Source organism: Schistocerca serialis, chromosome 1 (assembly GCF_023864345.2).
Source record: "Schistocerca serialis cubense isolate TAMUIC-IGC-003099 chromosome 1, iqSchSeri2.2, whole genome shotgun sequence".
Taxonomy (NCBI): domain Eukaryota; kingdom Metazoa; phylum Arthropoda; class Insecta; order Orthoptera; family Acrididae; genus Schistocerca; species Schistocerca serialis.
The window spans coordinates 597,585,399-597,609,764 of NC_064638.1; the positions used below are offsets into that span (position 1 = coordinate 597,585,399).

The 24,366-nt window shown below is 41.7% G+C and overlaps 1 protein-coding gene across 1 annotated transcript in view; it reads right to left on the minus strand.

The window, feature by feature from the left end:
- LOC126457938 (odorant receptor 43a-like) overlaps window positions 1–24,094 on the minus strand; it is a 96,103-nt gene extending 72,009 nt beyond the window's left edge. Inside the window, exons 1-3 of the mRNA XM_050094662.1 lie at window positions 23,874–24,094; window positions 17,250–17,402; window positions 312–790 (exon numbers count right to left, since the gene is read on the minus strand). Of these exons, the coding sequence (XP_049950619.1) occupies window positions 312–790; window positions 17,250–17,402; window positions 23,874–24,077 (836 nt within the window). The 5' untranslated portion in view covers window positions 24,078–24,094. The remainder of the gene's footprint in view (window positions 1–311; window positions 791–17,249; window positions 17,403–23,873) is intronic.
- Between the last annotated feature and the right edge of the window lie 272 nt (window positions 24,095–24,366).

Genomic DNA, 24,366 nt, shown 5'->3' on the forward strand with positions numbered 1-24,366 from the left:
CACAGAATGCTCCAGTGATACCAAGAGTAACAGTATCGGGTGAGCTAGCTTGTTCCCCATATACCGAAACAGGGATCAAAGCACAGACCGTATATGATCATCTACCGGAATGTAAAATTTGAGCACCATAATGCTCCGTCATTTGCCACAGCAAGCCCGCGCATTGTATCGCGTACTAAACAGGCGCCATGTCCAAGACGCAGGTGTTATTTTTTTTTACTTCTAAATGATTTAATGCGCCATAAATGACTTACAAAATCAAAAGACTGGCGAGAAATTAGAATTTGTAAGTAGTACAACCTAATACTTACTTGATTATAATTTGGTGGTGCTGTATAATTTCAATCAAATCAGAGTAGTTCTTGTCCGTGATTGTTGCTTGAGGGTTCGACAAAGGAGCTCCGCCTTCATTCTGTCCGTTGTTGATGACGTCAGAAAAGTTTTGCTGTTGCTCTCCTGCGTCCTTAACCCTGGGAACCACTCCCTTCTCGTCGAGCGACGCGACCCTCCCCACCACTGAAATATTGTCGTTGAGAACCTGCAGCTCGGCGACAATCATCAGCGTGAGGTGGAAGAAGAGTGTGTCGACGCCCAGCATCGCCCCCGCCGTTGCCACGGCGCACAGCACCTGGCCCAGGTAGATGAGTTCGTAGGTCGGGGAGAGCTGCATGTCGATGGGCAGCCAGAGGGGGATCGGCGTTGGCCAGTCGATGTTCGTCGATCCAGCCGTAAACACGCGGAACGGCACCGTCACGAAGAGCCAGGCGATCGAGGATACCACGATCATGACCTGAAAGAAGAAGTTTCATTTGTGTTAGACGTTGTCATCCTAAAGATAAGAGCCTTCTTTCAACGGCTGTACTAACGACACTGATACACGTATATCATGGTTTCGTTCTAGTGATAAAAGTTACTCTTTGTTGGCGTCTGTTGCATTACACTTCGACTATACTGCGATTCGCATAATAATATTTGTTTCAATAATTCATTTACAACGCAGATAGTTCAAGCAGATCATGACACAATTATCTGGAATTCGCTAGCAACAAATTTGAAATATCATTTACTGTATTGCAAAAGAAATAATACATTAGTTCAATACTTACGGTAACTGTACATATATCTTATTTCTTTTCATTTATTTATTTATTTATGTTGATTTGATTAGGGCCATCAGACCTGCTCTTACATCGGACCAGGGTTTCAGATATACAGTGACATCACACTTAGCTAAGAAATAACAACGTTAATATGACAAATAGTACAAAAAATGATCTGACTTTCTACAGAGACAATGTGAATACATTGAAATGACTGACAAATAATAAAGTTAATAATTGCAGTACTTCTACCGCAATAGTTCTACCACTACTGCTACTGCTGCCGCTAATAATAGGGGAAGTTAGAGTTAACTCGACCTATTTTTGAAAATATATGAAGATAGTAACTGTTCTCGAAAGAACAGATACCATTGATGACCATGCAGCTTCTCTAGAATAAGTGATAATTAATTGAAACCCTCAGCTGCCGACAAGTGTTGTTGATATACCTCGATGGGGACAGCTGAAAGTATGTGCCCGACCGGGGCCCGAACCCAGGACCTCCTGCTTACATGGCAGACGCTCTATCCATCTTTTTTTTTTATTTTTTTCATTTTGTTCGTTGTTGATCGTTGTGTTTGGTCGTTGCGGACGTCACATGACATCCGTTCAAGTTCGTTGCTGATCCTTTCACTCAGGTTTTTTTTTTTTTTATTATTATTATTATTATTACAGAGGCCAACCAGCACTCTGACCGAAAACGCTGAGCTACCATGCCGGCGTCCAAGGACACACATGAACAGCGCGCATGCTAGGTCTTAACCCTTGCACGCTTCCCGCGAGACCCACATCCCTTCCCCTGAAATTTTACTTGAAAACCGGGCCTTTATAAATTTTTTAATCTGGAGAACAACATATGCAAAGATTACAGGCACTTCCACATTTGCAGTGTCTCACACAGATTTTACGAAACTGGAGTACTTCGACTCTACTTTCGAGCCATTTAATCCCACTGGATAGCTTAACTTGACCATATATTGAGGGTTAAATGGATCTCTCCGTTAAATAAATGAATGAATGAAAGGACCCTAAAGATAAAAATTTTTGGCAACAGCATTAGTAATAACGCCTTTATCAGTATATTAATGAAAACTGTCTCGGAAATGATAAAACTAGTGCTCACTGAGTTTACGACATCAACCTAGGACCGAGTCATGTTTTCATAGCAAGTCGCAGTGCCATGTATTGGATTAGGTTGTTCTGCAATTATTTCATCTGAAGCAGCCTCAAATTTTGTAGCAGAAATATTTCTCTTAAAAAAGTTCTACTTCGCATCCATCATCGTACATTTTATTCACTTCGGCAACATAACTGCCACCACTCGTGGCAGTTTTCCTTGTACAGTAACTACAAAAATCTCCTTTCTTCTCTATTTTAACATTTATGTCACCATCTTGGTGCAGGTCATCATCAGAGGAATCAATGTACAGGACATGAACAGCATTTTCAGTGTTGCTGATGCATTTTCCAGTATTTGGCGTTTGACGGAAGCCTTTACTGCCTCGAGTTTCCATTCTTTCTCTACCTTGTTGTTTTCCTCGCACCAGTGTTAGGATATGGCCACACTTGACAGTATATGTAATATCTGTTTGCTGATCTTCCTACTGATGCTCAAGATTCGCTACATTGTCATCTGCAGGTTTGTCTGCATCTTCTCCCATTGAGTCATCTGCTGTTCGTTGCTGAATTGGCAGAAGTCTATCCATTACATAAGATGACAAAAAAATCTTCGTCGGTAAATATGTTTGAATTGAAAAGTTCCATACTATTGACGTTAAATACTTTCAAGATGTCGGAGACCGTAAATGCCGAAGGATATGCTACACCTATTAGTCCTGCGCTGAAGTATGTGGTAATTCTGGGGGCACTGGCAGGGGTTCCTGTGAAATTATCCATTATATTCATTCACCATCAACTTTCTAGGCTTAACTGAACTAGTCTACTTAACCACAAACTTTATTGGATCAGTTAAAGCCAGTTTGTCAACAATCTTCAAAATGGCAGGAAAATACCTCTATGTACAGATTGCATTTCTGTGAGTATCATACAGCAATGAACACTGAATTTAATTAAAAAATGTTTACTATTACTAATTAAAATTTCTGAGAATTTGTTAGATGCGAAGAAATTAACCCTTACCAGTGGATTCCACTTTTATACACACTGTATATCTGCGATTCTGGCCAACGTACAGCAGCCATACAAATGCAGAGAACCTCATTTCCGATATTTCGACTTGCAATTTTGCCGTTGACAGTGACGCAACAATGCAGCAAGCAACTTCATCAGTTCCTTACAGTCAGATAATTTCCAGTACAGTCACGCAACCGATCACTGATTCTAACATCTTTGGCAATGCCGATATTACATTGTCTCAGGACACCCAAAATACCACAGTTGGTTTCCAGAATTCCGCCGAGTCTAACGATTTGCAAAATTCGCCTCAGTCTACCAATAATGTCAAGAACAGTACACAAATTTTTCCAGACAACACAGCATTCAATGTAAACACCATTAAAAAATCAGAGCCGCAACCAGAAATTCCTTGTACTGATACAGATATTAAACTCATATAATGCAGGCACAATTAAACAATCAGTTTTGCAAACAGAAATTTCTTGTACTAACACAGGTGTCAAAATCATGTTTGAAAATGTTACGCAGCAGAATATCCAAAAAACCTTACAACTTAGACAGTAAAACGAACAAAACATGCAACGACTCTAACAGGATGTACAGCAAATCGAACAGAATGTAAAACAACTCTAACCTTTTTAGACAACAAAACAAGAAGGGCGCGACGAACGACTCGAACACACTTTACCACAGGCTTAACACGTTGTTGAATTGCAAATCGAAGAGATAGCGAATTAACAGTCAGATTTAAAACAACACTTTACAGTACGACAAACGGTAGCTGACGAAAAATTACAAAACATTACAGACGTTCACCAACTGGACAAAGGTTTATTGATTACCATGATGAATAAGAAAGTTCCAAACGTTTTGGTCACTAAGGTCCACAAAAAGACGCTACTGCAGTACCGGAAGATCAAACACATTCAAGCCGACGTGCATAATGTCAGAGAGCACTTACTCACGGCACGAACCGAAACTGAAGATCTTGCTAATAATATTTCACAAATGCAGCAGCATACTGAGAATTCCGACTCAACACAACTGGCAAATTTTGCGGAATCGTGAGAATTTCAGTCCGTCCAACGAGCTATCGAAAATCAATCAATTGTGAAAGACAGACGTTAACAGAAGATACGGAGCATAAATTCTGAGATTGCAAACAGGAAGCTTGCTTCGTCTAATTTTACGCACAACCAGTCTCCAAATTTTTTCGAACACGCCTCACCGCAACATCAACAATCAGCCCCACCCAGAAGTGAGAGGAACTTTTCTTTTGACATAGGCTTCTCTCTTTCCGATTTTAATAGATGAAAATTTCGTAATTCGCCGCGACATAACAGCTTTGACTTCAAGAACTTCCTCTCTATTTGTAAGTTCAAAGTTTTTCGAAATAGTGCAAATGATTGGATACATCAATTTACTTATTCTTTATCACCTCAATGGCCGGTAACTAGGAAACTGGAATTATTATGCAGCCAAGTCGGCGGCAAACCAGCCATGAGAATGCGGCCAATTGCATGTCAGTGCTATTCGCTGGAAGAATTTCAAAACGCTTTTCTAGACGCGTATTTGTCAGACACAACACAGCGTGGCGTGAAACAAAGTTCTTAGTTTACCATATTTCCATGAGTCACAATATGCAATCATCATACAATATACTGAATACATGGTACAGCAAAACCAATACTCAACGGATCCGTGCAGTCCATCCGTGCCTACACAACTTTGTATCTTAAAACTGCCGAAATCTTTACGCATTCCTTTACTGACTTGTCATCAAAAAGATAACACAAATCCATTTCGCAATGTCTTAGAGCTTCTCGAAATTAATGATTCAAACAATTCACAGCGAAACAATTTTTCTTCACGTAATAACCAAAACGGACATGATAGCCGTAATTGGAGACAGCGACATTCTTTTTACAGTTCGGATCATCGCCGTGGTAACAATGGGCCGAATTACAACCATCAGAATCACTATGCAAACAGCCAGTTTTCAGGTAATAGAGTCATCAAAACTATCAGCAATAACAACCTCTCCCGTAATTTTTTCACAGCAGAATAATTTTGGCAACAGTTTTAGACACAGGCATGACGATTGGCGACGTAACACACAACGACCGTGCTTAATAATTATTGCAATCAGCGAAATTTTTGACTAAGTCAACCGGACTCTTGTTTCCATTCACCACAACAATCTTACAACAATTCCCAACCTCAAATGTCAGTGTACATAAATGAATTGCCAGCAAAAACTCGCAGAAATGAAGGGACAGTGGAAATCAATAATCACAAGCCGACCAATATGCGCCCCATACCCAACCTGTGATTATACCAGATTCCACACTTTCTCGGGACATTACTGAAAATTTTATTTCCTTTCAGGGTATTAAGGACTCCCTATTACAGGAAAAAGAAGAACGTCGAAGACATATTTTTCATCTCGTTTTTAGCTTTCAGATAGGCAACAATACGTTAATCGAAGTTCTTAATTCCTGCTCTCCTGTATCACTGATCAGCGATTCCGCTGTCAGTAAATGTAATTCTGATCACAATTGTCTAACATTACCTTTACGTTAAATAAAGATTAGAGGTGCAGTTTCTGCCAAAGGAGTGGATGTCCAACTACAAACTCACTTGGAATTTTCCGTTCAGGGACATTCATTTTTCGCCACCTTCCGAATTGTTCCCCTTCTTACCGAAATAATCCTATGCATTGATTTCTTAAACTGCGATAAAGCGATCCTACACTTCAAAAAATCCTGCATTATCCTTCAGAAAGATGACATACCGATCGCTTTGCATTTTGAACATTATGTATCTATGGAAGAATAGGATATCAGTCTATTACATTTCTTAACGTCAGGCAAAAATACAATCTGGTTTATATTCTACTTCACTACCTATTTTTATTCTTCAGCCAACCAGTCGCAATCTGACATCTAACAAATAATGCAAGCCAAAGTTGATACCAGTGAGGAAGCATCCAATGAAGACAGCTTCCAATTACAACAAACTTTAAACACTCTCATGTTTTTGTCAATGTTCTTGGTATCATTCGTGGATTCCTATATGAATTTCAAGTTAAATGGCACGATATTTTTGTTGCCCGGCATTATATTGTTACTGTCTGCCATACAGACCAAGTACAAGAAAAAACTTAGTCTATGTTATGGCAAGGCAATACTGAACCATCCGATAGTCCTTATACCAGCCCACTTCATGTTGTGCACAAAAAAGACGGATCTCTTCGAGTTGGGCTTGACTCAGAACGCACTGTTCTAGGAACAGATCAACCTTAGATGTTAGATGAATTACTGCAGAAATTTTATGACGTTACTGACTTTTCTATACTAGACTAGAAATATGGTTTTTGGCACTTAGAGTTGTGTCCCAGCTGCCGCAAACACACCGTCTTGCAATTTTTCGGTATCTATTACCAACTTTGGAAATTATGATTTAGCTCAAAGATTTCTTCGGCACCCTTCATTTGGAGTTTAAATTCGAATCTACCAGACGACCTAAAGAGCAGAATTACGACAAATGTTGACAACATTCTCATTGCAGAGAAAATTTCACAACAACATAACAACCTTTTGGACTCCTTTTTGCAGACATTTGCAAACAATGGCATTACCATCAACCTACAGAAATCTGAGTTCAGCAGAACAACTATCAAATTTTTATCCCACATTATTTCCATTTCTGACATGCAACCGGATCCAGACTATCTCGAAGCCATTCGAGACATTAAAGCACCAACAAATAAACGTAAAGTTACGAGTTTTCCACGCCTAATTAATTTCTTTCCCCGTTTTATTCACTACAAAGCCTTGGACACTCCCAAATTATGTGAATTAACCCGCAAAAATACAAACTTGACTTGGGACGAGCAACACACTTAAACAAGCCTTGTTAGAAGCACCTCTGCTTTCCCACCCTGACCTTTCACGTGGCTTTTGCGTCGTCTCAGACTGTTCAAAGACAGCTACTGTAGTACATATTTTCCATTAAACGACATTAAAGTAATTAAAAACATTACATTTGGCAGCCGTGTTCTTTCACCAGCAGAACGTAATTATTCCATCATAAAACTGGAAGCACTAGCAGATGTTCAGGCTTTCCACAAATTTCGGTACTTTTTACTGGGAAGACATACTACAGCTTATGCAGACCATCGCGCATTGAAGTTTACGATGTCTGCCAAATTATCGCACTATCTGTTGGGCAGATGGATCTTATTTCTGCAAGACTTCACCTTCACAGTTATACACATTCCTGGTACAGACAACGCTTTCTCACGGTCACTGGCAGGCTCTCAAAACGAGTCACCTGCACATTTTTGTCAGTCTAACTTTAGTTTACCATCCAGCAGGTAGCTTTCGATAACCATGTTTTTTCAGCCTTACGCGACTTTGGCAGAGAACACGGTAACGACGAGATTGAATGTTGACTTGTTTAGGTTACGCATTTTTTAGCAGAATGTCTTTTCATTTTACGTTTTTTCTCTCATATGCCAAACCTTATGTATGAACGATAACTTCACAACACAATAAGTTACTTTTAAAGAATGTTTCTTTTATACTACTACTTACACTCGCATGATACCACTTTACTGATACAGATTAACGTACGTTTTTAATAAGCTATTGAATCTAGTTTTCCCCATGCAGCAATATAATACAGAATTAACAGATAAGAGGATATATGAAAATTAATAATTTGCACCACCCTATGTACCATAAAGAAGAAAGCATGAATATCCTACCAGAAATTATACTGTTCTATCACCTCATATAACGTATACTAATAACAAAACTGTAAAACCTTTGTCTGCCTGTCTTTCTGTCAGCTTCAATACGCTAATCTCCAGAATTACTAGACCAAGTTTCATGGTGTTCCCGCAGGTAATTTCAGCGTTGCTTGGGCGACGGCTTTGTTTCATTGTAGTCGGATCACGAAAAAAATATCGTGATTCAGAGTTTTTTTCTAAAACCGTCGTGTCTTTGTTTCAACGCATTGGTCTCCAAAACTACTAGACCAATTTTTATGGGTTTTCCACAGGTAACGTGAGCGTAACTTGGGGCAACGTATAGGCTTCATTTCATCAAAATCTGATCGCATAGTAAAAGGATATCGTGATTTGAAGTTTTAAAACCGTCGTGTCTGTCTGTTTGTCTGAATAATTTTATCTCCAAAACTAGTAGACGGATTTTCATGGGCTTCCATAGGTAACTTGACCGTAGCTTGCACCAACATAGTGGCTTCATTCCCTCAACATCGCAAAGCGAAAAGAAAGGATATCATAATTAGGGTTTTACCTAACGTCGTCTGCTCAGTTTAGTATGACGGATGTTTAACCATCGCGGTGTAGTACACCAGAAAACCGATAGATGGCGCTGTTTTTAGTCCTTCCCTTTTTTTTTTTTCAATTCAGTCGGGGAAATGTTTTCAGAAATTTATGTCAGTGACAGAGCTAAGCGTCGCAGTCTTATCTTTACGAATACAAACTGACAGCTAATGTACTTGGCTAGGATATGCAGCTTTACTGATTTCGCTTTGTGTATTAACAGCTGAACGCCGTTATCAACTTTTATTTGTGAGTTTGGTGCCTACTCTTAACATTTCGATATCGTTTTGTTTAGGAATAAAAATGTCTAGAAAATGCTCGAATCTTTATGAATACACTTGAACTGTTAAATGAGTGAGGACTATGCGGTCTGAAGAATCCAATGAAGAGACATGCTGCGACTCGAGAACGCGAGGCTTTACGTTTGGTGTTTGGAAACTCCTCCAAAAATTGAGGTGTCGCCCAACTCTGCCAGAGGGCGTCAGTCGTTATCTCGCTCCTCAGATTCCTTCACTCACATACGCTGAAAGTTATTTCTCTCCAAAGTGAGATCATAGAAGCGGAAATTTTGTCGGGAAGTGGCGCAGGGGAGTGAGGTTTTATAATCCAAATCCTGATATTCTTACAATTCACCATTTTACTTTAAACGTGTACAATTCTCGGCTAGTTTACGTTATGTCACGATCATAAACAAAGCACAAGGCCAGACGGTGTGCCGGCCGCAGTGCCCGTGCGGTACTAGGTGCTTCAGTCCGGAACCGCGCGACTGCTACGGTCGCAGGTTCGAATCCTACCTCGAGCATAGCTGTGTGTGATGTCCTTAGATTAGTTGGGTTTAAGTAGTTCTAAGTCTAGGGGACAGATGACCTCAGAAGTTAAGTCCCATAGTGGTCAGAGCCATTTGAACCAGACGCTGTACGTTGCGTGCGTGTACCTTAGTGCCACTTGGTTTCCGCTTGGCCAGCTCTGGGTGGCCCTCTCCCATCTCACTGGAGCAACCAAGCTCTACGATCATGTTCTCGATCTTACTACGTCAAATTTTGATTTCAAAGAAGCTTTACATGTCAAAAATAAATTCCACGGACACGAAATATCGACAGCACTCAAGTTGAAGTTGCAATATTTACTTTGTTAAAAGCAGTGTCCGACGAAAGAGTCATATCGAGTGACAAAAGAACAATAGTACACAACAAAAATAAGGAGAAACATGGTGAACAGTGTGAAGGAGGTCACAACGCAAAGTTGATCTCGTATGTTAGTAATAAAGTGGTAGTGCGACCTCCAGACTAGATGAGAGGAAACGCAGATCAGCAAATCGTAAGTAATGTCTTTTTTACATAAAAAATCGCGACGTGAACTGTTTAATAATCTAAAAACAACAAAACTGTATCGTTATAGATCCCACTAATGATGCCTTAGAACAAGGAAAAGGCGAAACGCGTCTGGGATAAATAAATTAAGTGGCAGCAGGAAAAGGTGGTTTTATTTACAAAACAGGACAAATAGGTTGTTTTGAGAAACTGCGCACACAAAGTTTCAATAAAATCTCGTATATAAGGTATTTCAAGTAAATGTAATGTAACCTTTAGTTAAGGTAAGAACTGTCTTCAATTATATCTACAGTAGCGACATATTTTTAAAATTTTGAATTCTACCTAAAACTTTATTCTTAAACCACAAATCTAAAAGTTCCAAATTGTTTGTTTCTGATGGTAAGGTTTGTATTAACAATATAACAACCTCAAAATTAATCTACATATCATCGCAGTACAAAATTAATTTTGGAAAGCTCCATAATTTAGCACGTACACACTGGTAAGGATGGCCCTTAACATTTCTACCATCGCTCTGCCACGTAAATTCATACAAACTATGGTAAAGAACCCAATTTGACACTCTTTCCTTGCTTAAGTGAATATTTACATTTAGCTGATCAGCAAGAACTTTTGAAGCGCATTTGCGTTCGGGAATTTATTCAGGACTTGAACTGAGTTGTAGTTAAATACATCAAACTTAGATTCGTAAAAATCACCCTGAAAAGCATTTTCCTGGCACGAACACCGCAAGCCTTACTATTACTACTACTGCCAGCTGTGTTTCCTCACATTTACCGCTTGTTAAGTACACACATCCTGACAAATGTGCCATTCGCTAGAATGTGAAGTCAGAGCTACCATTTCTCAGCCTATCGTAGAAACGTGAACTAATATTAATAAAGCACATCATGTATCACGTTTTTCATAGAATTACTCTGCTTCTTATCGACTGTAACTTACTGTTATTGACAGCCAAAGTTTTCGTATGTGGTCATTCTTTCATGCATTCCGCTCAGTATTTGCAACCAAGTATTATGAAGCAGAATACAACTGTAATCGATAATTTAAATAATTTGTAGTGTGAGAGTGGAAATTATAAGCGAGAACGTTCTGTAAACAGTGTAATACACGAAAAATAGAACATCTCTGACAATGCCCAAACACTTCGGGTAGTGCTATTGTCGTAATACTGTATCTTCGTATCAGATTTTGGTTTCACAGAAGCAATCATTGTAAGTGATGGCTTGTGTGTGCATTTCTGTGCAGTACCTTCAAGTCACAAAAAGGTGACTGCATGGAAAGAGTGGCAAACCAACACAAACATCACATAAAATATTATTGTACCTATTTGCGCTCGGTGAAGAAAACAAATTCTTGAAATGTGCCGTGATGTACATAAAAACATTTAAATAGAAACAACCTACTACGCACCCATTTTATTATAAAACCTGTTTAAAAATGGCTCTGAGCACTACGGGACTTAACTTCTGAGGTCATCAGTCCCCTAGAACATAGAACTACTTAAACCTAACTAACTTAAGGACATCACACACATACATTCCCAAGGCAGGATTCGAACCTGCGACCGTAGCGGTCGCGTGGTTCCAGACTGTAGCGCCTAGAACCGCTCAGCTACTCCGGCCGGCAAAACCTGTTCAAAAAACAACTGAAAAATCATCATCTTATGCAACCGCTTATCCATCTTGCAACATAAAAGTAATGATATATTTATAATACACAAGTAACGTACGTTTTTACTTTATGTCGTAAATATTATAATATATTAGATAAAATCCATGGTTTTTTTACGGGTTTATTGCTGTAATTTATGCATAGTGTTATGATATATTGCAGTGTTATGATTTGTTATATCTCATACATTTACGTTTGAGCTCGTAGATACCTGGATAATGAATATATTTGTACTTCTTGGATCATATCTGATAGTTCTTTCTAACGACCAGATGTCAAAAGGCAAATGCACCTCGGAGCTCTTCTAAATCCGATCTTGTATTCGTATTTGACATTTATCATAGTGTACAATGCACTTTTTCTGTGAAGCGCCAAAGACGTACAGGCACGTGTATTCAAATATAGAGATATGTAAACAGGCAGAATACGGCGCTGAGCTTGGCAACGCCTAAGTAACATAATAAGTGTCTGGCACAGTTGTTAGATCGGTTACTGCAGCTACAGTGGCAGGTTATCACGATTAAGAGAGTTTGGACGTGGTGTTGTCGTCGGCGCACGAACATGGAACACAGCATCTCCGAGGTAGCGATGAAGTGGGAATTTTCCCGTACGACTATTTCACGAGTGTAACGTGAATATCAGGAACCCGGAAAAACATCAAGTCTTCGACATCGCTGCGGCCGGAAAAAGATCCTGCAAGAATAGTAGCTAAGACGAATGAAGAGAATCGTTTAACGCGACAGAAATGCAACCCCACTGCAAGTTACTGCAGATTTCAACGCTGAGCCATCAAGCAGTGTCAGCGTGCGAAACATTGAACGGAACATTATCGATATGGGCTTTCGGAGCCGAAGGCCCACTCGTGTATCCTTGATAGCTGCACGTGACAAAGCTTTACTCCTCGCCTGTGCCCGTCAACACCAACAGCGGACTGTTGATGACTGGAAACATGTTACCTGGTCTAACGAGTCTCGTTTCAAATATTATCGAGCGGATGGACGTGGATGAATCCATGGACATTGCATGCAAGCAGGAGACTGTTCAAGCTTTTGGAGGCTCTGTAATGGTGTGGAGCTTGTGCAATTGGAGTGATATGGGACCCCTGATACGTCTAGATACGACTCTGCCAGGTGACACGTACATTAGCATCCAGTCTAATCACCTGCATCCATTCATGTCCATTATACATTCCGACGGACTTCGGGAATTCCAGTAGGACAGTGTGACACCCCACATGTCCAGAATTGCTACAGATTGGCTCCAGGAACTCTCTTCTGTGTTTAAACACTTCCACTGGCCACCAAATTCCCCAGACATTAACGTTATTGAGCATATCTGGGATGGCTTGCAGCGTGCTGTTCAGAAGAGATCTCCACCCCCTCGTACTCTTACGGATTTATGGACAGCCCTGCGGGACTCATGGTGTCAGTTCCTCGAGCACTACTTTAGACATTAGTCGAGTCCATGACCCGTCGTGTCGCAGCACTTCCGCATGCTCGCGGGGGCTCTACACGATATTAGGGAGATGTACCAGTTTGTTTCGCTCTTCAGTGTATATCACACCTAATGTGTTATGAAAAGTCAAGTATGCAGTATTGTGTGATAATATACGATTACCCTAACACGAAACGTGCATGATAACAGTGACCATATTCAGAAACAATGTCTTTTGTGAAATGTATTTGAATATTTGCAACACAAAGTAATTACGTCAGTTGTATAGTATAATGATTGTAGACTCGTTTTTGAAAAGGTTTTTGTAAGAAAACAGGTACCTAGTTACTGTTGTAGACACAATCTTGTTAGAGTCTAGGAAATACTGTTCTTTCATCATAATTTAGTTATTTGTTTTATTCAGTTATTGTATGATGTATTATAGATGCCTAATTTCTGCTTTGATATGACAAACATTACACTTCATTTAAACTGTAATACAGACAACTAAACAGGACTGCATTGAACGTATGGATTCCAGTGCCACTCGTCACACACATTGATAGTTCGACATAACATCGCCTTATGTATAAATAGACGATTCATTGAGGCCCAGTTCAAAACAGTCACTGTCCATTACATCGCCTGTAATTAACAGCGAGAGAGGAACGTTGCATATCTCGAACAAGTCATTGACTTTAATCTGCGTGCTGGTAGACTACACACTTCCATATACCCTAAGCTCTAGAGTTATTTTGTCTAAAATATATTGTTCCAGGATTAAATCAAAGTAGCTCCCAACCTCCGACCCTGAAAAAGTTCTTCGGGGGTTTTCCTTCGGTTGTAAGGCAAATGTCGGAAATTGAAACCCTCTCCCAGAATACACTGGCGGAAAAAAATCCCAAGGTCAAGAAGCAGTGGTGCGACGTAAACGAAATTTTGTACGCGTGTTTTTACATCTTAATGATGATGTCTATTAAGATTTCACGCTAGTCACATGAGGATGCAAATCAAATTTGCTTTAAATAGACGCATTTAATACACACTACATCATCAAGAAGGTTGATAAGTATCGGAATGATGCTTCATTGTTTAACGTTTTACATTTCACTGTGTTTTGAAAGACTGACAAACTCGTGGCTTGAGTAGTAACTCATATTTAGGGAGAAACCCCTTACAAGAACGCTAGAGGGGAATAAATGGCAAACCAAAAGTAGTTTGGTAGGAAGTGGTAAGATATTTACCAGGCTGCTCGCATTGAGTTGTTATCTTAAGCATTTGTAGGATTAGTTATTTTTAAAAAGAAATTGTGACGTAAGCTTTAAACAAGACTAGCAGACGTAACTAAAATAGCCGCACGTACTCATTTCAGCAATGATATCCCAATTTTACATGGTCTAGTAGAGAAGAATCGAGGGCGAAATTCCTATCTCCTAACCTCTCACTAGACCAGGAAACGAGGTCTGCGTTTGACTACCGAGCGTGAAAAATCTGCTTAGCCGTCAAACACTTCCAGAAATAGCACGAATTTTGTGAACTATGAAGTACTGCAAATACTGGCTTGAGTGGAGTAAACCAAATCAGCTGGTGGAAGTATCGGTGGAAATAACGTTTACATCTCAGAGAAATTCTAAATATTTTGGCAAGAACTTTATATATACAGGGTGGTCCATTGATCATGACCGGGTCAAGTATCTCACGAAATAAGCGTCAACCGGCCGCAGTGGCCGAGCGGTTCTAGGTGCTACAGTCTGGAACCGCGCGACCGCTACGGTCGCAGGTTCGAATCCTGCCTCGGGCATGGATGTGTATGATGTCCTTAGGATAGTTAGGTTTAGGTAGTTCTAAGTTCTAGGGTACTGATGACCTCAGAAGTTAAGCCCCATAGTGCTCAGAGTCATTTGAACCAAATAAGCGTCAAACGAAAGAACTACAAAGAACGAAACTTGTATAGCTTGAAGGGGGAAACCAGATGGCGCTATGTTTGGTCTGCTAGATGGCGGTGCCATGGGTAAAAGGTATATCAACTGCGTTTTTTTTAAACAGGAACACCCATTTTTTATTACATATTCGTGTAGTACGTAAAGAAATATGAATGTTTTAGTTGGACCACTATTTTCGCTTTGTGATAGATGGCGCTGTAATAGTCAAGAACATATGGCTCACAAATTTAGACAAACAGTTGGTAACAGGTAGGTTTTTTAAATTAAAATACAGAACGTAGGTACGTTTGAACATTTTGTTTTGGTTGTTCCAACGTGATACATGTACCTTTGTGAACTTATCATTTCTGAGAACGCATGTTGTTACAGCGTCATTACCTGTAAATACCACATTAATGCAATAAATGCTCAAAATTATGTCCGCCATCCTCAATGCATTTGGCAATACGTGTAACGACATTCCTCTCAACAGCGAGTAGTTCGCCTTCCGTAATGTTCGCACATGCATTTGACAGTGCGCTGACGCATGTTGTCAGGCGTTGTCGGTGGATCACAATAGCAAATATCCTTCAACTTTCCCCACAGAAAGAAATCCGGGGACGTCAGACCCGGTGAACGTGCGGGCCATGGTATGGTGCTTCGATGACCAATCCACCTGTCATGAAATAGGCTATTCAATACCGCTTCAACCGTACGCGAGCTGTGTGCGGGACGTCCATCATGTTGTAAGCACATCGCCATTCTGTCATGCAATGAAACATCTTGTAGTAACATCGGTAGAACGTTACATGGGAAATCAGCATGCATTGCACTATTTAGATTGCCATCAGTAAAATGGGGGCCAATTATCCTTCCTCCCATAATGCCGCACCATACATTATTCCTCGAAGGTCGCTGATGTTCCACGTGTCGCAGCCATCGTGGATTTTCCGTTGCTCAATAGTGCATATTATGCCGGTTTACGTTACCGCTGTTGGTAAATGACTCTTCGTCGCTAAACAGAACGCGTGCAAAAAATCTGTCATCGTCCCGTAATTTCCTTGTGCCCAGTGGCAGAACTGTACACGACGTTCAAAGTCGTCGCCATGCAATTCCTGGTGCATAGAAATATGGTACGGGTGCAATCGATGTTGATGTAGCATTCTAAACACCGACGATTTTCAGATTCCCTATTCTCGCGCAATTTGTCTGCTACTGATGTGCGGATTAGCAGCGCCAGCAGCTGAAAAACCTACTTGGGCATCATCATTTGTTGCAGGTCGTGGTTGACTTTCACATGTGGCTGAACACTTCCTGTTTCCTTAAATAACTTACCTATCCGGCGAACGTTCCGGACACTTGGATGATGTCGTTCAGGATACCGAGCAGCATACATAGCATACGCCCGTTGGGCATTTTGATCACAATAGCCATACATCAACACGATATCAACCTTTTCCGCAATTGGTAAACGGTTCATTTTATCACGGGTAATGCATGACGAAGCACATACCGTCCGCACTGGCGGAATATTACGTGATACCACGTACTTATACGTTTGTGACTATTACAGTTCTTAAAAACTGAACTCCATGCGAACAGGGCTCGCAGGTCCAACCGTACCGACCGACTGCTGTGTCGTCCTCAGCCGACAAGCCTCACTGGGCGATGATATGTAGGGGCGTGTGGTCAGCATATCGCTCTCCCGGGCGCTGTCAGTTTTCGTGACCTGAGTCGCTACTTCTCATTCAAGTTGCTGCTCAGTCGGCCTCACAAGGACTAAGTACATCCCGCTTACCAACAGCGCGCAGCAGGCCCGAAGGATCACCAACCCAAGTGCTAGCCAAGTTAACGTCGGTTATTTGACGGGAAATGGTGTTACCATTGTCGCTAGGCCGCTGGCTTTATGCCTGTCATTCTCTGCCTATAAAAGGAAGCATGGACTGCTCTGGTAATTCTTTCAAATTCCCGGCAAGCTAGTAGCGGGGCAGAGCCCTCCCCAATAAGGAATATTTTGGAGTACTGTTCTGGTTAAAGCATTTTCCTTACAACCAACGGAAACTTCCCTAACACCTTGGTCAGATCCAGGGGTGGGAACTACTTGTAACTTAATTCTGGGATATATGTGCCCAGACGAGAAATGTGAAAGGGCAGTTGATGTAAGGTGTGTTTGTTTCAAATCGAGCGCAGCTAAGATGATGATTTTTTCTCATGTTTAGTGTAACCATGCCGCTAACAGTCGCAGGCAGTTTGATGACAGAACGTTCACTAAACAGCACTAATGTTCCATCCTCACCTGCAAGTATCGGTACAGCCTGACAGATGTCCGTCCGTAACTGCTGCGAATTTCTTCGTTGTGCTGTACATCGATGACGTTTTTCTTTTTGGCTTCTGCCAGTAGTGTCACTAGCTCGTGGAGTGTGTTTCGCTGAAGAAGTAGACAGCATGCCTGTAGCAGAAAGAGGTAGTAAGTCTATTTTGAATAATATTTTGCACATACAATTGATATGCCCCATTCCGCCGGTTAGTATGTGCGATCAGTCGGCTTTCCGCCCTCACGGCCACAAACACACACACACACACACACACACACTTTGATGATTGGCTATTAAAAAGGAGTGAAACAGCTGACGAATACCGTCATTTGTACGACAATCAACATAATACAATAGTAATGGAAGACGAAGAAAAATTCATAAAGCAAATAAATCGCATGAATCTTTTTGGACCAACCCTTGCTTCTCCTTCACTCTCAGCAGATCATCGAAATTGTCACTTTTGTTCCTGAGATCTTTAGACCGAAGACTGGTTTGTTCCTGCTTGTCTATGGGATGGGGCAGAGCAACTTGCTTATATAGAAACGCCATTTTAGAAAAGGAATGCAGATATGTATTTATTCTTTGACCAGTTTCGGCATATAAATTTTATGTTTCCACAGTTTTAAGGATGATAGCATACAGATGGCGTCCATTATTCTTAATACACTGCGTTAATCGAATATGAGTTTCGTTTAACTCTTTCTATCTTTCTAGCATATCGACAAGTGTGGTGGCGAAGCTTGACAAATGTTGTTCACGTGAGCCGTGGTCCTAGGACGATCGTTGTAAATAAGTGATTTTAGATGGATCGATAAAAAAATAGTCGCAGGAGGCTAAATCAGGCTACCGTGATGGCCAGTGTGGACGGCCGCTCAAGGAGAGGAGGCGTCCTTGGAAATGTAGTCGAAAAACAGTCACCGATACACGCGCTATGTGTGGCATTGCACCGTCCTGTTGGAAACATACATAATCCACATCATCATGTGGACGTAATTCTTAGAAGTTACCTAAATTGCCCGTTCGTTTTCTTAAAAAACCGTTGATCAGTTATTCCATCTAGCGATTGTGCACACCAAACGGGTACTCACTGCGAATATTTGGGACCCTGATGAAATTATCTGGGACTATCTGGGCTCCGATAGCGCATGTTATGCTAACTTACAGATTCCTAAAGGTAGAAGCGAAACTCATCACTGAAGAAAACAAGAGTGTGGTTTGGTATGCCAAGAAGCGCCTCACAAGCATTTTCTAGAGCAACAAAATGGGGATGAAATTTTTAGTTCTTCCTGAAAGATTCTCCTCAGATAACTTGCAGACAGCCCAACAACAACTGCACGCCAGCAGTCAGATGCTGAGAGGATCGCAAAACAGCCTAACCATGACAATGTTACTTACGATCCTTACTGTTCGTGGATGCTCAATTCTTTTTTTTTTTTTCGTCACATCGCCAGTTTCTCTAATGTTGTTTACCCGTGAAACTATCGAGTGCCACCCACAAACACGACCTTGTGACGCAATATTGCAATGAGTACGGCATGCAGTTTGCGTGGTGCTGACTGAGCGACCATTAGAAACATATGGCTCGACCGTTAACGGAAGCTCTACATTCGTCCAATCCTACTATAAAACTGCGCCTATAAAACACAGAGTATTTACTTAGGAAACTAATGCGATAAAGAAGAGCAGTGTATTAAATTTACCAAGGAAGGAACTTTAATGGAGAATTTTGTTTATATCATAAACTACAATGATCATCAGACAAATTTTTTGAATATATGTGGAAGTGCCAACCCTCTCTCTTTGGAGCAACCATTGCTTCAGGGCGCGAAATTCAAAAAAGCATGTTGCTCTGCCCTACCATGTTTGTGTCGTAAGTCTCTTAATCATCACATAATTTCTGCAGTCTATATACTTTTGAATCTGCACACTGTAGTCAAGCTTTGGTCTCTCTCTATAACACACTCCAAGATAAGCAACGATGCGTCATAAATGAATTATCCATACCGAATGGAAACCCGTAGACGTGACGCACATGTACAGAGAAATAAATGATAACAGTTTCAGAAAAGTCGTATGATCTATTCGAGAGAAGAAATTTCGCAAATTGAGTAAGTCAATAACGTGTTGGTATACCTCAGCCCTAATGCAAGCAGTTATTCGAATTAGCATTGATTGGTAGAGATGTTGGATGTCTTCCTGAGGAATATCGTGCCAAATTCTGCCTCAGTCGTGGGTTAGATAGTCAATTGGAGAGAGATCCGGCGATTTTTCTGGCTAAGGCAGGGTTTGGAAAGCACGAAAACATACAGTAGAAACTCTCGCTGTATGAGGACAAGCATTATGTTGCTGAAAAGTAAGCCCAGGAAGGATTTCCGCGAAGGGCAACAAAACGGGTCTTAGAATATCATTGACGTACCGCTGTAGTGTAAGGGTGCCGCGTGTGATAATCCAAGGGGTCCTGTTATGAAAATAAATGACACTCTAGACCATCACTCGTGATTGTCGAACCGTATGGCAGTACCCCACCGCTGTCTGAGGCGTCTTTAGACTTGTCTTCCCCGCTCATCAAGGCTCACTTCGAACCGGGACTCATCACTGGAGACAACTGTAATCCAGGCAATGAGATTCCAGGCCAAAGGCATGTCTGAATACACCTCGAACAGTGGTGGGATACCTATCTGAGTGTTGCCCGCCAAACGGCCTGACAACCTGGATTGATGGTCTAGGGTGTTCCTATATTCCGAAACGGATCTTCCTTTCTACCACTCTTTCCATTCTACTGTACATAATTCGTGTCAGTACTTTGCATCGTAATCACCTTCTTGGTATCCCACTTTTTTTTTAATGCATTGGCGGGTGAGGCCACGCCACCAAATACCGTCTTAAACTTCCTTACCTCGTCGATGCTGTGTCATGTAAAGTGCTGAACAAAATTAATGGAAACACAACTAGAAATGCCCGAACATAAATGCAGGTACTAGTCAGTACAGAAGATGGCGCTGTGGTATGTAGAAAGGAGTTTTTCGTTGCGACGGAATCATCTCACGAAATTCCAATCACCAACTTTCTCCTCCGAATGCGAAGATATTTTGTTGACACCGACCTACATAGGCAGGAACGATCACCAAGATGAAATAAGGGAAATCAGAGCTCGTACGGAAAGATATAGGTGTTCGTTCTTTCCGTGCGCTATACGAGATTGGAATAATAGAGAATTGTGAAGATGGATCGATGAACCATCTGCCAGGCACTTAAATGTGATTTGCATAGTATCCATGTAGATGCAGTATCTGACCACTAACGGCATCCGTGAAATGTCTTTAATACTTTGCTTGTGTCGGTAGTGGTGACAACAGTGTTCTGTGCAGTCATCAGTGCATTTTTACGGGGATGCATTAATTTAAATGCTGGCAAATTGTTAAGGCTCGTATGGTGGCTGCTTCTGTAACCAAGCTACCCGAAGTGTTTACATTTTAAAGAGGTACCGTACCAAATATTTATACCGTATACGTGAAAAGCGGAATAACATGATCCCTTAAGTTGCAAATCGGACGGAAGCGTGTGCTGAACGATCGTAACGAACAGTCATCGGATTGTGACGAAAAATAAAAGGCCGACAGGTGCAAAAGTTATTGCAGAACTAAATGTCACCCTCTCGAACTCTGTCAGCAGCAAAACAACACGCTGATCAGTGATGCGAATGTCCGCAACTGGAAAAAGTCATGCCGAAGCCCTAAAACAATGGAAGAAAATCAAATGTCTGGTATCACACTGTTTGCAACTTCAGGACGAGTTTACGTCCAAACCGTGGAACAGGGCGAGATTTCGATGATTTTGGCAGTCAGTCCTCCATGGGGAATTGGGCAGCCATGTAGTGGTGTTCCTTTGGGCCCTCGGTTGCGGTGTAAGATCGTATTATTGCAAGCATTTTGTAACAGTTTTGACTAATTAGGTCCATCCTGTGGTACGATGTTTGTTCCCCAATGGTGATGCAATGTTCTAAAACCCGGGCCCCTGCTCACACAACAGGCATCGTTCATGATTAGTTTTGTGATCACGAAGATGAATTGTTGCGTCTCTCCTGTGCTGCTCAATTACCAGCTATCAATATTTTTGAGATTTTGTGATCTACATTGGAGAGAAAGGTGCATGGTCTCTATCCACCTCAATTAGTTTTGCTTCAATCTGTAGCTATTTTGCATAAATAATGATTTAAGATTCTCTTTAAAACGATACAGGAGCTGTATTTATCGATTCATAGATGACTAGAAGCTATTTTGAATGCTAACGGTTTTCCTACTCCGTATTAGGCATGGTATCATGTTTGTGTGTGAGTACATTTTTGTCCATCCCCTTTATGTCCTCTTGCTTGACGTCAGATTTCACCACATCTTTCTACCGGACTCTTGGTATTCCTGTTGGTCTTTTGTCTTCGAGATTCAAATCATACGTTAATCCTGGCAGCCTGTTAGCATCCAAGTACCACATATTTACATTACATCTAAGTCACTGCGAGGTTATTACCTTTTATAAACTTCACCCTCTTTTCAGATTTCCTCATAACAGATTCTATAATTCAGTGTCATTCTGAACATACTACGAACAAAGCTCATCTCATCTGCCTGGATTCTACCCATGTCTTTATTTCTCATGGTCCATGTTTCACAAACTTACGTGAAAGCATAAATAGGTTTCTTTAACTATTTTATAGAAGTTACGGCCAGCTTCAGTTATATGAGTGATTTCTTCGCCTGCACAACGAGTATCAGAGACAACACTGCCAAGGTATTTGAAATTATGAGTAATCTGTAACTGCATATCTACCATTTCAATGTACACTACTGGCCATTAAAATTACTACACCACGAAGATGACGTGCTACAGACGCGAAATTTAACCGAGAGGAAGACGATGCTGTGTTACGCAAATGGTTAGCTTTTCAGAGCATTCACATAAGTTTGGCGCCGGTGATGACACCTACAACGTGCTGACAAGAGGAAAGTTTCCAACCGATTTCTCGTACACAAACAGCAGTTGACCGGCGTTGCCTGGTGAAACGTTGTTGTGATGCCTCGTGTAAGGAGGAGAAATGCGTACCATCACGTTTCCGACTTTAATAAAGGTCGGATTGTAGCCTATCGCTATTGCGGTTTATCGTATCGCGACATTGCTGCTCACGTTTGTCGAGATCCAATGACTGTTAGCAGAATATGGAATAGGTGGCTTCAGGAGGGTCATATGGAACGCCGTGCTGGATCCCAACGGCCTCGTATCACTAGCAGTCGATATGACAGGCATCTTATCCGCATGGCTGTAACGGATCGTGCAGCCACGTCTCGGTCCCTGACCCGCTAGATGGGGACGTTTGCAAGACAACAACCATCTGCACGAACAGTTCGACGACGTTTGCAGTAGCATGAACTATCAGCTCGGAGACCATGGCTGTGGTTACCCTTGATGATGCATCACAGACAGGAGCGTCTGCGATGGTGTACTCGACGACGAACCTGAGTGCACGAATGGCAAAAAGTCATTTTTGAATGAATCCAGGTTCTATTTACAGCATTATGATGGTCGCATCCGTTTTTGGCGACATCGTTGTGAACGCACATTGGAAGCGTGTATTCGTCATCGCCATACCGGCGTATCACCCGGCGTGATGGTATGGGGTGCCATTGGTTACGCGTCTCGGTCACCTCTTGTTCACATTGACGGCACTCTGAACAGTGGACATTACATTTCGAATGTGTTACGACCCGTGGCTCGACCCTTCATTCGATCCCAGCGAAACCCTATATTCCTCAGGATAATGCACGACAGCTTGTTGCAGGTCCTGTACGGGCCTTTCTGGATACAGAAAATGTTTGACTGCTGCCCTGGCCAGCACATTCTCCAGATCTCTCACCAACTGAAACCGTCTGGTCAATGGCGGCCAAACAACTGGCTTGTCACAATACGCCAGTCACTACTCTACGTGAACTGTTGTATCGTGTCTGAAGCTGCATGGGCAGCTGTACCTGTACACAAGCTCTGTTTAACTCAATGCCCAGGCGTATCAAGGCCGTTATTATGGCCAGAGGTGGTTGTTCTGGGTACTGATTTCTCAGGAACTACGCACCCAAATTGCGTGCAAATGTAATCCCATGTCAGTTCTAGTACACTATATTTTTCCAATGAATACCCGTTCATCATCTGCATTTCTTCTAGGTGTAGCAATTTTAATAGCCCGTAGTGTTTTTGGTAGCCATTATCTTTTCATGATCATCTTCTCATTTTTGTCCCAGTTGAATATGAGACCTTACACTCTGTAATTTGGTGCTCAGCTATTTATTTGATACTGAAGGTCTCCAGAGTCGCCCCAACAGCCATAGGTCATTGGCAAATAACATGACAATCATGAGGATACTGTAACATTCATATCTGTCACCATCTACCCGTTTCGGAATTCGCAGTAATACATTACTTTTCAATCCTGAGGTATTTCTCCCGTCTTACATATCATGCATACCAGGTTGAAGTTTGACGTGCTGTGTTTTCTTAAGGATCTCAATAATTATGAGGGAGTGTCGTATATCCCAGGTGCCTTGCTTGCTTCGCCTTACCTTGACAAAGTTAGCGGTTATTATGACGAACAAGTAGGCACAGACGGTGAGCTCCGTCAGCTCGGTGGGCGTGTCTACGAAGAGCTTGGAGGCGCAGCAGAGGGAGAGCAGGCCGATGGCCACGCAGCTGAGTGCCCCCGGCAGGGAGGCGGCCGCGCCGCCGCAGGCTCCCCCAGAAGCCGCGGCCGGCCTCCACAGCCCCATCAGCCGCAGCACTGCGAGGCTGGGGCCGATCAGGCCGCCGGCGTCCTCCATTCCGGGCTGCTTCTTGCTCTGGAATTAAAAGGGTTGAATTTCTGCCCTGTGCACAGTTACCCATTTCTTGGCTTCCCCACTTCACCACTATATACTGAGATACTTCCACGGTGATCGAAAAAGGGCTGATGTTTCAATTTCACATTTTAGATAATTCATGTAGCTCTCATGATGAACCATTTTCTGAATGGGAACAAATTACCCTTCGATAGTGTTCACTTCTCGGACCACTATTGTT